General features: G+C 35.5%; 1 protein-coding gene across 5 annotated transcripts in view; it reads left to right on the top strand.

Annotated features, from left to right (window-relative positions):
• Positions 1 to 16,011, top strand: part of LOC123314797 (zinc finger protein 1) — a 346,820-nt gene extending 330,809 nt beyond the window's left edge. For all 5 annotated transcript variants that reach the window (XM_044900155.1, XM_044900154.1, XM_044900158.1 and 2 more), the window contains 4 exons: positions 6,814 to 7,121; positions 11,345 to 11,485; positions 12,019 to 14,014; positions 14,108 to 16,011. In XM_044900155.1, coding sequence (XP_044756090.1) covers positions 6,814 to 7,121; positions 11,345 to 11,485; positions 12,019 to 14,014; positions 14,108 to 14,301 — 2,639 coding nt within the window. In that variant the 3' untranslated portion in view covers positions 14,302 to 16,011. The remainder of the gene's footprint in view (positions 1 to 6,813; positions 7,122 to 11,344; positions 11,486 to 12,018; positions 14,015 to 14,107) is intronic.
• Positions 16,012 to 16,087: the final 76 nt, after the last annotated feature.

The raw sequence follows: 16,087 nt of genomic DNA, 5'->3' as shown, positions 1-16,087 counted from the left end.
ACCAATTTTTCATTATCGGCATCGTAAGTATTGATAAATTATAGGTATTCTAATGATTTCCCGCTATTTCTACAATATGACTCATATTACGAATTATTCCAATTAATTAATAGAATAACCTTTAATATGAAAATACAAAGGAGTACATTTATAGACGCTCAATTTTAAAATACAATGAAAAAATATATTTTGACCAATTTTTCATTAGACAAATTTTTTATTTCTATTTTTTTATGAAACAACATACAAAAATACATACAATCCTCAATTTTCACCCTTCTACGATCAACCCTTATTTTTTAATAGCCATTTTAGTAATTTAATCATAAGGAAATTATTTATATGGCAAAACAACGTTTGCCGGGTCAGCTAGTAGGTATTCTAATAATTTTCCGCTATTTCTACAATATGGCTCATATTAATTACGATTTATTCCAATTAATTAATAGATTAACCTTTGATATGAAAATACAAAGGAGTACATTCATAAACGCTCAATTTAAAAATACAATGAAAAAATATATTTTGACCAATTTTTCATTATCGGCATCGTAAATATTGATAAATTATAGGTATTCTAATAATTTCCCGCTATTTCTACAATATGGCTCATATTAATTACGATTTATTCCAATTAATTAATAGATTAACCTTTGATATGAAAATACAAAGGAGTACATTTATAGACGCTCAATTTTAAAATACAATAAAAAATATATTATATTTTGACCAATTTTTCATTATCGGCATCGTAAATATTGATAAATTATAGGTATTCTAATAATTTCCCGCTATTTCTACAATATGGCTCATATTAATTACGAATTATCCCAATTAATTAATAGATTAACCTTTAATATGAAAATACAAAGGCTCATGTATAGATTTGATATATTTAATAATCTCTCATGTGGAAATATCTTCATTTAATACAAATGTTATTTAATAAAATAACATTGATTGTATTCGAATTGTGTCAATTAGCAGTTTAATCTAATCATTATTATTATTTTGAGTTATTTATTCAGTCTAAATCGCACCTGACAAATTTAATAATTATTGATTTATAAATTTGAAAATTAATTGAAGAATCAGGGATTGGTTCACTCTATTCTAAAGTGTATGTAAGTTTGAATGTGGGCTTCAATAACAAGTTTAATGATTTTTTTTAAATTTTGGACCCTCATCTGAACTGAACCTTGATGAATTGATTAAGATTAGCATTTGTATAGTGTACACCCTCCCAACAATAATTTTATTTCCATAAATGCAACCATCAGTATGATAAACGGTCTCTAAATTTCACTCGATGCATATTATTTTTTAATTCATTCAATTTTATCTCATTGAATTTAAAAATTTCCGGATAATCCGTAAAAATAATAATATATCACCATATTTTTATTTTTGCGAACACGTGAAGACCAATAATTATTAGTTTGTCCTTGAATTTGTTTCCAATTTCCATCGTTCTCAAATTGATCGGACCAAGAAAAGAACCATGCGGAACACCTCCCATATAACGATCATCGAACTGAACGACGCCATTTAAGGTTCATTCCTTCCCCATTATACAGGTGGTAATCCCTTTTCGCACCTTAACTCATGAATGAAATTAAATTTCATTCAGGTTGAAGACGTGGGACAGAGTAAGGTGTAAAGGGGGGAGGGGCATAGTAACGGGCAAGTAACCGCATTGGCAGGTGTAATCGCACCTTTCCATTAATCGATTTTACAAAATGCTCGTGCTTCTCTCCGAACTCCATTATTACCGAATCTATGGTGTTCCATTAGACGTGGGAGGTGCACAGAAACAGGTTTTTACCTACGTCTGCATGACATTTTAGGGGGGTTTCACGTTTTTCTACCTGTTTCTCGATGTTCTGTGTAGGGTCTCCGGTTTTCGATGTTTTCAATAGGTGGATTTTATTAGTCTCATAGTTTCTCAGACATGTGTTCCGTTTTAAACAAAGCGTGACTTCTTCGGCTAGGTATATGGCTGCCTGAGCGACCTCCTGTGGTCATGTGAATGTGGGTGGATGAGTTATGGGCTGGAGCAACCCTCTTTTGTAACACGTCAACGAATTTTTCAGGTCCAAGAATTAAATGGCGACCTTTTTTGGTCCTTTGAACATACAGGACATAACCTGCACAGAAAATGAATATTTTCGATATATTTATGTAGTTCCTCGACTTAAAAGTTTGTAAAAAACCACATTGCCAATTCCAAAAAATCGGACTTTAACATCCCAGAGATTCATCATCTTCAATCATCAATTACGAAAATAATTGATTGTCCAAAATCCCCATATTTGAGTCGAAAATAACTTTCGAATATGAAGATTTATCTGGAAATTCTAAACTATTGTGGAATCACATAAATTTCCATATTTTCTGGTATCTACTTTTATTCTGCCACTTCTTGAAAACGAAGAAAATTAAAGCTGAAAATGTACATTCAGAAACATTTGGAACATTGATTTTCTACTCCAAGATGTGGTAGAAAAATATTTTCAGAAATATCCGCATAATTTTTTCCGTGAATTATGGAATTAAATCAAAACGAATTGGACAGAATTCTAATTTATAACTATATATTCTAAATAACTGGGTTTCTCTCTAAAAATTACATTTTCCATGATAGTACTCCATTTAACGGTTATCCTTTGATAACCCTTAAAGGAATACGCAGCCAGAAAAAAACGACAATCCCAACTGGACGTGATTCATTCCTACATCTACCTTCAAGTGTGTGTTTATATCAACTTCTCAACCGTGACTTGATTGGATGGGAAATAATTGCCTTTAACATGCAGCCATAACTGCCAGCATTAAATCCATGACTCATCCATCTAGCAATTCCGTATCCAATCTGGAAAAGACGAAGCTTTTGTACGCCGGCAAGGCTCCCGCAACGCCTGTGTGTTAGGCAACCTCGTTTACTTGGAGCCGACGCATGCGAAGCCGCCCCGTTCTCTACACGCTCGTCGCCTCTCACACCGTCGAAATTGAAACTGAAATAGACAAATTGTTTCTAGTCATTAGCATCAGATATGTTTTTTTTTTGCTGCGTATCTCCACGTTTAATTTATGGTTCCTTTTGAAGGTCTGGTGGGTTTCAAGGTTTATCTGGAGTTGCGAGATCTGTTATTTTGCGTGAAACGTTTTGGTACTTGATTATCGGCTATGGAATTTATGTGGATCCTAATCTTTTGGCATAAGAAAAGGATAGAAGAATAATATATTTTTTAATCAGTGTGAATTGTTTTTTCTTGATGTTTTTTTCATTATTTGTACTTTGTTTCAACAAGAACCAGACTTTTGATATTCTTCTTCATATAGTTCTCGTTAATTTGGACATGAGACAAATTTTTGCGAAATGGATCCCCAAATGTTTGAATGTTGTCCAAAAGCTTGCAAGGGTAGAATCATCGCGTTCGATCTGTGCTCGATTTGAAAATTGTTACTAAGGATGAGATTTGGGTACATTTCTACGATCCAGAAACAAATCAAAATCGATGGAATGGCGACACTTTGGTTCTCTAAGACCTGAGAAGTTTCGTGTCCAAAAATCTGCTGGAAAAGTTCTTGCTTCAGTTTTTTGGGATTCTCGTGGAGTAATCATGATTGATTTTTTGGATAAGGGTAGAACAATAACCGGAGATTACTATTCGACATTACTGACCTCTCAACGGGAAAAAATTAGAGAGAAAAGACGCGGAAAGATATTCAAAGGTGTTTTGTTTTTGTAGGACAACGCCCCTGCACACAAATCTCATGTTGCCAAGCAAAAATTCGTGATTTAGGGTTTGAATTACTAGAACAACCCCCTTATTCACCAGATTTGGCTCCATTGGCTGTCATTTCTTTCCTCAACTGAAAAAAAGTTTAAAAGGTCGTAAATTTTCTTCCAACGAGGAGGTAATAAAAGCTGTAGAGGTCTGGTTTGCAGAGCAAAAAAAACATTTTTTTTTGAAAGGTCTACAGACGTTGCAGGTTCGCTGTAATAAATGTATCCAATTAAGAGGAGAATATGTTGAGTAATAAAATATTTTGTCATTGAAATTTTGTTTGGTTCTATAGTAGGCTAAGAATTTTTCAATTTATCCTCGTATAATCAGAAACACATATTTTATTACATCATTATTCAAAATATCTCGTGGATCTATAAATAATTCGTAAATTTTCAGCAGGAGTTGAAGATTTTGGAATAGAATCGTCATAAAAATGTGAATACTGATGACGCTCATCAAAAATCCAACAATTGGTATTCGATTGCTGAATGCTTCGAATGTAACATGTCAATTCTTGGGAATGATTTTGAAAATATTCGATCTTGAGGTCACGTAAATTTATGTATTTTTCGTATTCTGAGTTTCCAATTATGCAAATTTCATTTTCCTCCAAACCAACTTTCCTCTTGAATAGTCATAGGTGTAAATCGAAGTATATACATATTTTTCAAAGTCAGCCTCTTGCAATTCTGTATCTTTCTGTATTATTTTCATGCCAATTAGTAATAATCTTATCCAAGGGAAGTACACATTAGTCATCCCAACAGTCAAGCTTTATCTACCTTCGACCAAGTTCCAAACCGACCAACATGTTCCTTTGTGCTCATTCCCAGTTGTGATTAGAGTGGTATTAATAAACGAAAATTGTGATAAAAGCGATGATTTGGATCATGAGGTACCGTGATTCATACCGCAGTGATAAACAGGTACTTCTTTGTGTGGCAATAAGGAGTTATCTTGGGGAATATACGTTACGAAAGTCATAGTACGTCTTGAAACGTATTAATTAGTATTAATTATCAGTCGAAAATAGTTGTTCACCTAAGTGAGGAAAGTGGCACAATGCTTTGCCTTGTTCAAACAAATCTTTTTTTTTTTATTAATCGTTCACTGCTAAAGAAATGGAAGATCATTTTACAAATTCGCCGGATGTGGAAGTATTTTTTTATCGTATCGATCAGTCTATTAATTTGATTGAGCCGGTCCATACTTGATGAAACCGAGATGAAAACTCGTTGTTCTTATGAATTTGTTTAACTTGAAAATGTCTGCTTCAAGTTCATTTTTTCTATGCGAATTCCAAGAAGACTGTACTTAGATGAAATAGAAATATGAACGAGCAGAAAAAGTCCTTTCGTCCTAGAACTACTAATATGCAAAATGTAGATCTGAAGAAATTCAGTTCATTACTATACTCCATTCACTTTTATTTTAGCACTCGGTTGGCCATGGAAATTTGACACATTTCACTGTGTATAGTACGAAAATGTGGGGTTATGAAGCTTGTCAAAACATTCTTGGCTTTTAAATCAAAGCTATGTTGCCCGTTCTACTTAAAAGTTTCTGTTATTACGTATTCTATCACAATGTCGAATCTCTTCGGAAAATATGTGACGAAAATAATTGAAGTTTATACAAACTGATTGAAGGCATACCAAATCCAGTTATTTGCGTGGAAAATACAAGAGATCAGTATAATATCATAATATTCACTGGCTTGAGGAGAGTTGATGTTCGTTAACTTCTTTGGCTGAAGTTTGAATACGTTACATCGGTTGTAGATTTCAAAAATATTAACCAAAAGATGAAATGCATATGATGCAGTGGTTGGGAATGGGTATCTCCCGAAGGAATTAACAGATAATTACAAGAATGTTAAATTCTTCAATAGAAATCATTTTGCATCAATATAAGTAAACGAATTAAAGGAAGTTTCAAGTCAAGAGTAGGTAACTTCATCTTTGAACAAAAATTTCACATGAATAAACAATTAACAGGACAACTGGCGCGTATTTGCGGCTGTTCATCTTAATACATTGATATAATAATATTGAATAGGTATTTATTGGTACCTTAAGACATTTACAATGTATAGGACAAGTCAAATGAAAAATAGAAAAATCAATTTTCGGGAACTTATTCTACGATGACATTAATCGAAAATCCTGTAGTAAACTTTTTGCGTTATTTCACTCCAACATAAAATTCTCAAATGTCACCTCTTTTTTGGGTCTCCCAATAGAAGGAAATTCTCTGTCATCCTCTTCATTCACAATCTTTCTGGTTGTGGAAATATTCAGCTGTAATATAAGTCGTTTAGATTCAGATGAAACATTATATAAATTCTCTTACATTGAATATGTTCGCTACCGTCTGACTTATTGTGGATTTTAAAATATCAGGGTATAACTATTTGAGTGAGCGGACCTGAATTCTAAATAGCACTTCCTGAAACCCTGTCTCTTTTTTCAATCACTTTCGGCATTTTCGTAATAAAAATTGATATTAGTTTTGGCAACGGCGTTATGACATTAACGACATTTCATGAGTGCCAACCTTACTCCGTTCTAATTACAAAAACTCGACAAAATTATTTCATGTCCAACCGACTGCTTAAATAAACGTGAATGTAGTATAGATATAATTTTTATCTAATCCCAATTTCATTGAAATTATTGTTCTATCTCAGTGATCTTGAGTGTTTGCAAAAGATTCTTCATACCTTTCTCTCTCTGTATTATTTAATTTTCTTCTTCTAGCTTGCTTAATCTTCTCATTATCTTCATTTTTTAAACTGTTTGCTCATTATGATGTAGTTCATTGCAGAGGTTTGATTTAGCCTGAAGTAAACATAATACCCCTTGTATTATTTTGTACTGGTGTGATAGAGAACTGTTTGATTTCTGTGGGTAAAGTATAGTATTTAATTTTCCCCTTCCCCCACATGTTCGATACGATTTTGAAAATGAAACTGACTTAAAATTTCCAATAGCTAATTTCATTTCTTTTTCTGTTACAGTTCCCCCCCTGACAAATGGAGCGATAAAAGAAGAAGACATAGGCGCACATTCGGACTACATAAAATGTTCGCAGTGCCAAAAGTCTTGCGGCACCTTCCTCGCCTTGAAAGAACACATGGAAACCTCACATGCCGACCTGGCAGCCTGTTCGGAAAACGGAAACTCCTCGAACCACAGTGCTCTCTCCCCAACCCCCAGCCTCGTTAGTTCTGGGGGTCCATTCCCTTGCTCACAATGTGCTAGTTCTTTTTCTACGAAAGACCAGTTGGACAAACACGAATTGTTACATTCTCCCAACGCTCAAGTGGTAAGCGAAAAAAATTATATAATATACATATAAATAGTCCCTTCACTTGATTAAAATCAGTCGGTAGCCTTGAAAAATTGAGTCATTTCATGTTTGCCAACCTTATTCCGTTCTAGTTACAAAAACTTTGGCCAACCGATTGCTTTTATAAGAGTGAATGGACTGTAGTGTAGATTTTCCACTCCTAATATTTGGTGAATTCAAATATGTATCGCAACTCTTCCTGTTGACGTTTAATACAAAAAAAAACGTGTTTCGGTTATGACGCTGTTTCCTAGACATTGGCGTTCCTAGAACGTTGATGGAAATACTTCTGGGCGGTACTTAACGTTAAATACACATAATTCTCGAATTACTCGTAACATTTGTGTACACATACTATACGAAGCACTAGTTCATCATGCCATAAATAACTTAAAATTTCCGTATCTCATATTACAAGCGCCAGCGTATAGGTGTAATGTTTGCTTCTAGACCTATAGACGAACAATCCGAATAGTTTAGATCATATCACGAAATGATTCCGTAGAAAATGTGTCAGCTTTTTTTGAAATACATAATTGGCTCAGTCTATGACTCGTACGAATATTTTAACAGTAAATTCTTATCGTCCAAAGAAATACTTTTTCCTATACCATTTTTACCGATTCGGTCCTGATAAAAAGATTTTAAGCTTTCATAATGAGCTGTGCCGACCCTGGAAAAACAGAATTACCTATGAGAATAACTAGCTAAGTCTGTGAGACTTCACATCTGTGGATCTTGCAAACAGGGTTGTATTCAACGAAAGTACCCCATTTTTCACATTTTTTCAATTTTTGAACATCAAATTACTCGAAAACGGCGCATTATACGAAAGAATATGAGGAATACTTTTATTTTCAAATATTCAGTAGACAGCGTCCAACTTAGTTTCAAGAGTTGGGTTCTTTGAATTTTTGGTATTTCTATGGTACGTAATGGTCATAATGAGAAAACTGGAAGACGTGGATGATATCTTGTGTTCGAAAAAAATTAATCAAATAAATGAAAAACTATATAACTATATAAAACCGGCTGCAAGACGGAACTATAAATAACATTTTTTTATGGTTTTTCAATAGCCTGTATCTTTCAAACCGAGCCGACTCGGGAAAAAATTGTAAAGGAAAAAAGTGTTTCTTTTGACCTCAAGAATCCATACTGTTGAAATATTTGTACTAGTCAAAGACTCCCACCAGATACCGTTAATATACTCGGAATCAATGATGAGATCATCAACCTAACCCGAACCTCCATTTAATTACATCTTATTGAAATATATCACGATATACTTAAGAGCAATTAAGGTTATACGAAAATATTCTTGTGTCCCCATGAAAGCGACTTATCGTTAATTGGTTCGGGGCAATTTTTGGTCGCAACTGTTAAGGACAAAACAATTGCCTGGTTTATTACCGTAGATCGTTACGTAAACAGAGCAATTGACCTGCGATCGCCTTTAACCTTTCCATTAGTTAGAGTCAAGCTAAACCCGCTGGGTACCAACACCAACTACCAATGATACACACCATGTCATAATAACGTTGATTGGAAGCACAAACGGCATTTGACCTCACATGTGAGAACTGACGCCGGTTGAAGATGAGAAAATTCTTTGCGCCTCACATTCATTAATTATCCTTTTTAAATATTCCCAGTCGTGTCTTCAGTTCTCTGATGATTAACGTTGATCAATATGAATTCGAGGAAGTTGGGAGTTGATTTTTCACGGAATGTATGAAACGAAGGAATCGGGACCTTTTTTGTTACTGCAAGTGGAATAAAAGATTTGTGGATTGTCTGAATTCGCTTTTTTTATGCACTATCGATTAGATACGAAAATAATTCAGACATGGCTCTAACTAAAGGCTTATGAAATGCTTCCAAATCAATTCGAGAACTCAAATCAGAGCACCAAATGTGGTAAAATTTCAACAATTTGTCTCGCAAACGTACGCTTGAAGACTGGCTGATAATATTCTTCATTATTAAAGGCCATGAATTGAATCAGATGATTTTTCTTTTCTTTTTTTGTACTTTGGAGTGTGAGTGTAGGTCAAACTTTCCACCACACCATGACTAGTTTCACTCAGAGGCACGTAGGTAATAGACAAATGGAAAAAACACAGCGAAACGCGATAGCACCTTGAACTGAAAAGACGATGTTATTGTAAGGTGATAAGACCGAAAGGAAAGAGATGGTAACAAGCAGGTGACTAATTCAATTTGAAGATTATTCACGTTTTTGCGTAGTGCGCCAAATAAGTAGGTAGCCCTCGATTCCTCTTATCTTCGCAGATGATAATTTTCCGCTGACAGCGTCGTAAACAAGATACCGTCTTTCAACAGGTAGCACATACCTTTTGTTTCATTTCTCACAGAAAGGCTATGACTGCATTAATAACACTTCTGTTGACACAGGTGTTTAGTTTCGTTGCCGACGATGAGAATCAAAACAATCAATCTGAAGGAATCCTTTATCGGGGCGATAAAATTGGAACAAGGTGGATGATGCGACGGAAACTGTTTGGAAGTTTCATCATTCTTTATCATGTTGTGTCGTGTGAAATTTATTGTTGTAGCCTTCGATTCTCCTTCTTCTTCTCATTTATTATACTGTTTTAGTGCCATTAGTTCTATTGATATACCTAGATTTAAACTTCCCATTATTCGTTCCTAAGAATGGAAATATACAGGATGTCCCGAAAAATTTGATTATATATTCGATATCGAGAAATATTGCGAGACTTAGTAGGAACCTATATTAAGACCTTGTTTCCGAAATACAGGCTGTTGAAGCAGCATTTTCAATTTGATAGTGAGTGATTATATACTAAAAATTCTACATGTCCCCCAAAACTTTTGGAAATAATGAACCAAATGCTTGAAACTTTGCATTATATTACGTAACATTCACTGTTCCCATTCTAACATCATAACGTGAAAAGCAGATCACATATTAGCGTCTGCTCTCGAGAAGGAGAAAAAAAACTGACCTCTTTATCATAATGTATAACGCAGACCACAGCACTTAACCTGCTCCAGTCACGACGAAAATCATTAATAACCCCCCCTGAACACATAAACTACATTAATTCAGAAGCGGTAATGACTAATACTGGCAGAATCAATACCAGAGCAAGATTGTCGAGAGAATGGCAATTAGATCGCCTCATTGAATTTCCAATTGAAAAATCTCGGATCTGGGCCCATAACCTGTTGGGCGTTTAAATTTACGCCGTAGAACCGATCTCACCTACGCTCGTCTTTCATTAAACATTACGCAGGCGGTTCAAATATTCCATATATCTTCGCTGGAAAAAATTGAACGCAAAAACAGGCGGTGTGATGGTCCATTACATGTACGTCACGTATCTAAACTCTTTCACACGGTCTGATCTCGCACACATGTGGCATCTTTTTGTGCCCGGCTGTCATCGTTTCAGAAATGTTTCGACCACTCTGTTCCTCCTAATCCATTAAACTGTATAACATCTCTTGTTCGGTGCTATCAGGTCGTTGGGGAATAAGTAAAAATAGATACAGAACGGAGTGGATAACACTCTTTACATATTTCAATACACCACGTTAATAAAAACGATTCCTGTAAACACGTATAGCGAAAGCATATCGGTGATCATCTAGCTATTGTTTTTTTTTGGGTATCATGATTTTTTTGAAACATATCAAAAAAATGAAACAAGCTTAAAGATGGTTTATTATTTTCAATAATAAACCTCTGCATCGCAGTGTTTTGTGTCAATTTTGGTACGAAATGTTTCTTTCTTTAAGGTATTAATGAAACTTTGTGTAGGATCTACCACATTTTCGCAATTATACCGATAAAGTTACTTCCAACGTCCCTCAGACCTTTTTTCGTTGCGAGATAAACAATTTCCTCTCAACACTTGAACACAGCTTCCGGTGTTGTCATCCGTGCAATGAATTGATACAAGGTCGTAGAAAATTTGGAATAGGTATACTGCTTCACTTCAAAGTTCAGAGATTTTGAGAGTGTTCCTAAAGTTTCCATTTCCATTCACCAATTTTTTCAATATGAGAAATCTAAATTTTCAATCACTAACCTAACTCATTATTTTACCCATTTCTTCATGAATTTTACTGTTTGAATATACGTAATTTTTGTGGAGCTTGCTGAACCCTGAACGTTAGGAACTAATTGATGTTTTTCTTTGTTTCAGTCTTGTAAAATCTGTAATAAAACATTCGCAAACGTCTATCGTCTTCAACGTCACATGATCAGCCATGATGAAAGTGCCGTCCTCAGGAAGTTCAAATGTACGGAATGCGACAAAGCTTTCAAATTCAAACATCACCTCAAGGTAAGATATTTTCATCAATAATCCACCTTCGGCGGCATTCAATTTGTAGAATTATTGGGGCAAAGGTATAGTCAATTATAAGATCAGAAAAAAATCTAAATACCTATGCAAACCAGTCTCTTGAGTGCCACGTAGGGATGATGCTTTTTACTCAGATTAGATGTCGGTTATTTTCGAAATGTGACACCAGAGGAACGTGCTATATTGAACCAAACACTACCTGCAAACCCTCTCTACTTTTTCCGAATCATTTCACTAATTAATTGACCCAATTGGAAAATTTCGAAAATAGTTACGGTCACAAATGTCTTGTTGTAAACTGTATAGAATTTTCTGTGTATAGTCCATCTTATGTTTCTTGAATAACGAGCAAAAACGACTATACATCTGCCCCTTTGACTTTAGTTTTACACCCTCACATTTAAACAAACAATTTACGATTTAAAAGCGAGCGAACAATCAGCCATTTACGTGCACACAAGTTCTGCGCTTGTGCATAATGTGTTAAGTCTAAACCTTCATTTTCTTTCCAGGAACACAAACGTATCCACAGTGGTGAGAAACCCTTCGAGTGCGGCAACTGCGGGAAACGGTTCTCGCACTCAGGTTCCTATTCTAGTCACATGACATCGAAAAAATGCCTGGTTATGAACATAAAACTGGGCAGGACAAGGGCGCCAGCAAACACAATGTTGGACAAAAACATCCAACAGAACGGCCGCCTACTCAAACGATGCAACGACAGTCCGATGAACAACAACATCTCCAACAGCCCGGATCATAATTCCTTCTTGCCCATCCTTCCCAAATACTCAGACGCTACAGCGGCATTTTTACAGTCGTCGTTGGCCGCAAACTCGCCAGTAGCTCCGTTCTACTTGACCCCTCCGGCCCTGTTGAATGCACCACATCCCCACGCGTACAACTTCCCCACACTGAGCCAAATCTTGGATCACCTACAACAGAGGGCGTCTCCTTCAAGGCCGGTCCAGTCCACTGAGTACCCTCAAAGCCAAATCGAGGACGCCTCCAAAGAGAAAGAAATCGACGTCGAATCCTCCCAGGAAGATCAGATCGATAACACTCCAAAATCTAACGATTCCAGTTGCGGAGATCTAGTCATGGACGAAGACGCGGAGAACAAAGAGGAACCCAAAGAAGATAAAAAAGACGACGGCGAATTGGAAGCCGTCAAACGGATTTTAGAAACTGTGAACGCCAACGTGACCAAGCAGTTCCTCCAGGCCAATATGCAGAAGTTCTCGTCGGATTCTTCGAATAACAGCGACTGCCAAAGCAATTTCTCCCAACAACACTCCCCCAAACCAGAGCCCATCAACAGGTGCAATAACTGCAGTATAGTTTTCGCCAGTGCACATCAAATGAGTGAACATAAATGTGATATCAAGAACGAAGGCTTGGCCGCAAGGTTAGAAGAAGCAGTCGCCAATAAATCAGAAGAATTTAGGAAAGAAAGAAGCGGTAGTTTCAGCGGTAACGAGGATCAAGACTATGATCGATCGAAGGGTGACGATGATATCTACTGTGAATCTGCTGTTACCACAACGGACCATTTGTCGGAAGACGGAAGGAAAGTGCGTGTCAGGTCCTTGATTTCCGACGAGCAACTCAAAATACTGAAAGAGAGTTATGCTCAGAATCCCCGCCCTAAGAGGGAAGATTTGGAAAAAATTGCCGCATCCATTGGTTTTGCAGTAAGGGTCGTCCAAGTATGGTTCCAGAACACAAGAGCGAGGGATCGAAGAGAAGGGCGGTTGATACATGTGCCATACAGTCCATCAGCGGTTCAGAAGTACTCTCCAAGTGGACACCCTTCGAGTCCACAACTGATTGGTCATAAAATTGGAGGGGAATCTTACTCTAATCAATACGGTGATGATGAACCACTGGATCTTTCATTGAAGAGAAGCCGCTCCTTTGAATCAACACCAAATAGTTCTCCCGCCAGACCTACCTCAGCAAATCCTAAATCCGAATTCTGTGATGAAGTTGTGAATCTCAGTAGAAAGTCGCCAAGGAGTCCAGTGCCGCAGTATATGCCCTACTCAACCAGTTACCAAAACTCGAATTCTTCAGAGCTGCCCTCTGCTTCCTCCCCCTCAGAACTGACCAACAGTAGTCGACTAGCGCAAATATTAGCCCAACCGCAGCATAAGTTGAACCTACCAGGCATGGGACTGGTTCCCATGGAACAACTGATGCAGTTCGGTGTTACGGATCTTCCAAGTCTCTCGCAACTGATCAACAACAATCAGATGCAGAACGGACTCAGTCCCAATACTGACAAGAAATGGCACGATTATAAAGACATTAAGGTTGAAGTGGGAGATGAGGATCCAGCAAATTTGTCCAAAAGGCTGAAGATGTCCCAGTACATGTTGAAAAGTTTAGGCAGTCCCTTGTTGGGGAACCATGAACAAGAACTTGAAGGCCAGTTCATATGTGATCAGTGTGATAAAGCGTTTTCCAAGCAGAGCTCCTTGGCAAGGCACAAATATGAACATTCAGGTAAGAATCTTCGTACTATCTTTTTTTCTGAGCTTTTCATGAATTGATATAATCATTTGCAGCAATTATATAATTTGTTATTATTTGTTCCAGGTCAGAGACCCCACAAATGTGATGAATGTACAAAGGCCTTCAAACATAAACACCATTTGACAGAACACAAACGTCTCCATAGTGGTGAGAAACCATTCCAATGTACAAAATGTCTTAAGCGGTTTTCTCACTCAGGGTCATACAGCCAACATATGAACCATAGGTTTTCATACTGTAAGCCATACAGAGAATAAACTGACAATTCCTAAGTTGGATTCAACTACCAGCCTCACTTTATTGTTCTTGAAAACAATTGATGTTAATTGGTAGGTGTGTATATATTATGTAGTTAGTATCAACTATTCAAAGAAACTCAATTGGCAAAGTTGTGAATCTATTTTTTTCTCAGACTATGCCAGCTTTCAATCGTAATATGTAATATTAAATGTGCAATTCGATGCTCAGACTTTTGTTTTAGAGTGAAATTCTCAACTATTTTTGAGTTGTTCAAAGAATAATTTTTATTTTTGTTATTTTTTCGAAATATTCCTTATTTTTGATATGTACATAAATTGTCTGTGGTACCTGTATCAAAATACTCAAAATGTATTCGGTTTCAACAGTGCCAGAGAATCAAATGTCTTCCACCACTCATCAATCTAGGTGGTGTTAGTATTTTAGTAGCAGGGGCACAAAGGCAATATTTCATCAATGTGAAGTAGTAGTATGTGCAATCATTATTTGAAAAAATTTTCGCGACAAATCATTAATCGCTACAAAACTGCAAAATTCACTTCCTAAACATCACACTTTTCACTGGTAATTAACCATACACATTCACTTTTGTCTCAATTCCGCAATTTTTATTCATCATTGCCTCATTTCATTATGACTATATTTCATTTTATTCAAACGACTCACGTAACGCGACAATTTTGTAGCCATTAATCAATTTGAAATGTTCATGAAATTCTTATTTTTGTATCAAAATGAAAATATATGGAAAATGTGCTATAAATATTATTAGCGTAAGGGCCGAGCCATATACTGAAAAAGTTAACTGTAAATTTGTGTGATGTAAATATTAGGTTTCATAACATCGACTAAAAGTTAAAAAAAAAGCGTGAATACCTAAACAGACCTCTGTTCAGGTAGAGTACAATAATTTAGGCAACAGTTGAGAGCCACAATATTTTGAGGTAACATGACAATACATAGTGCTGATGTCTTAAACAATACAATGAACAAATGGTGCAAGTCAGTTATCCTAAATTTTATAGCATTTTTTATTCCTAAGAAATCACATAAGCAGTCAGTAAGTTGGTTGAACATTTTTTTAGAGTATTTTATTAATGAATCATTCCAAATTATGTACCTAATATGTTGTTTCCAGTGTAATGAGCTAATGTATAGGATTTGTTGACAATAAAATGTAGCCATTTGATAAAAAACAAATATATATATACTGCTAATGTTATTGAAGATAATGTAGCATTTATTTAAAAAATCTCAGTGAGACCGTGAGAATTTCCCCTTATTAATTACTATAATATACAATATATTGATATTAAAGACGTATAAATTTTACCTAAGATGATGCTATATGAAAATTATATGTATAGGTTTATTCTGTACATAAGAATATATGTAAATGTTTATTATTTTTTCCTTAATTTTCATATTTTGTTTATTTGACTGTACATATGATTTATTAGATTGAAGAAATGTGCCATATGTATTTTTTTTATTCGTTATTTTTTATTTTTGTTACCTTGTTCGAAAATACGATGGCTAGTATAACCAAAGACTTTGTAATATATTTAGCCATAAATCTTCCGATAATTTCTCATAACCTATGTTACCCTATTTTTTATATTAGATACTGTATAAAATAAATTTATATGTGTATTTTTATTTGAAGTTGGAGAATGTATTTTAATCAATTGAATAAGATCTTGATTCTATTTCAGTTCTTTCATTTAGTAGATACCTCTCATTGCGACATCTTTCTCTACAGAATGAAAATAAATTCTAAAATAA

Source organism: Coccinella septempunctata, chromosome 6, assembly GCF_907165205.1.
Source record: "Coccinella septempunctata chromosome 6, icCocSept1.1, whole genome shotgun sequence".
NCBI classification, from domain to species: domain Eukaryota; kingdom Metazoa; phylum Arthropoda; class Insecta; order Coleoptera; family Coccinellidae; genus Coccinella; species Coccinella septempunctata.
This window is presented reverse-complemented; position numbering and strand designations above follow the sequence as displayed.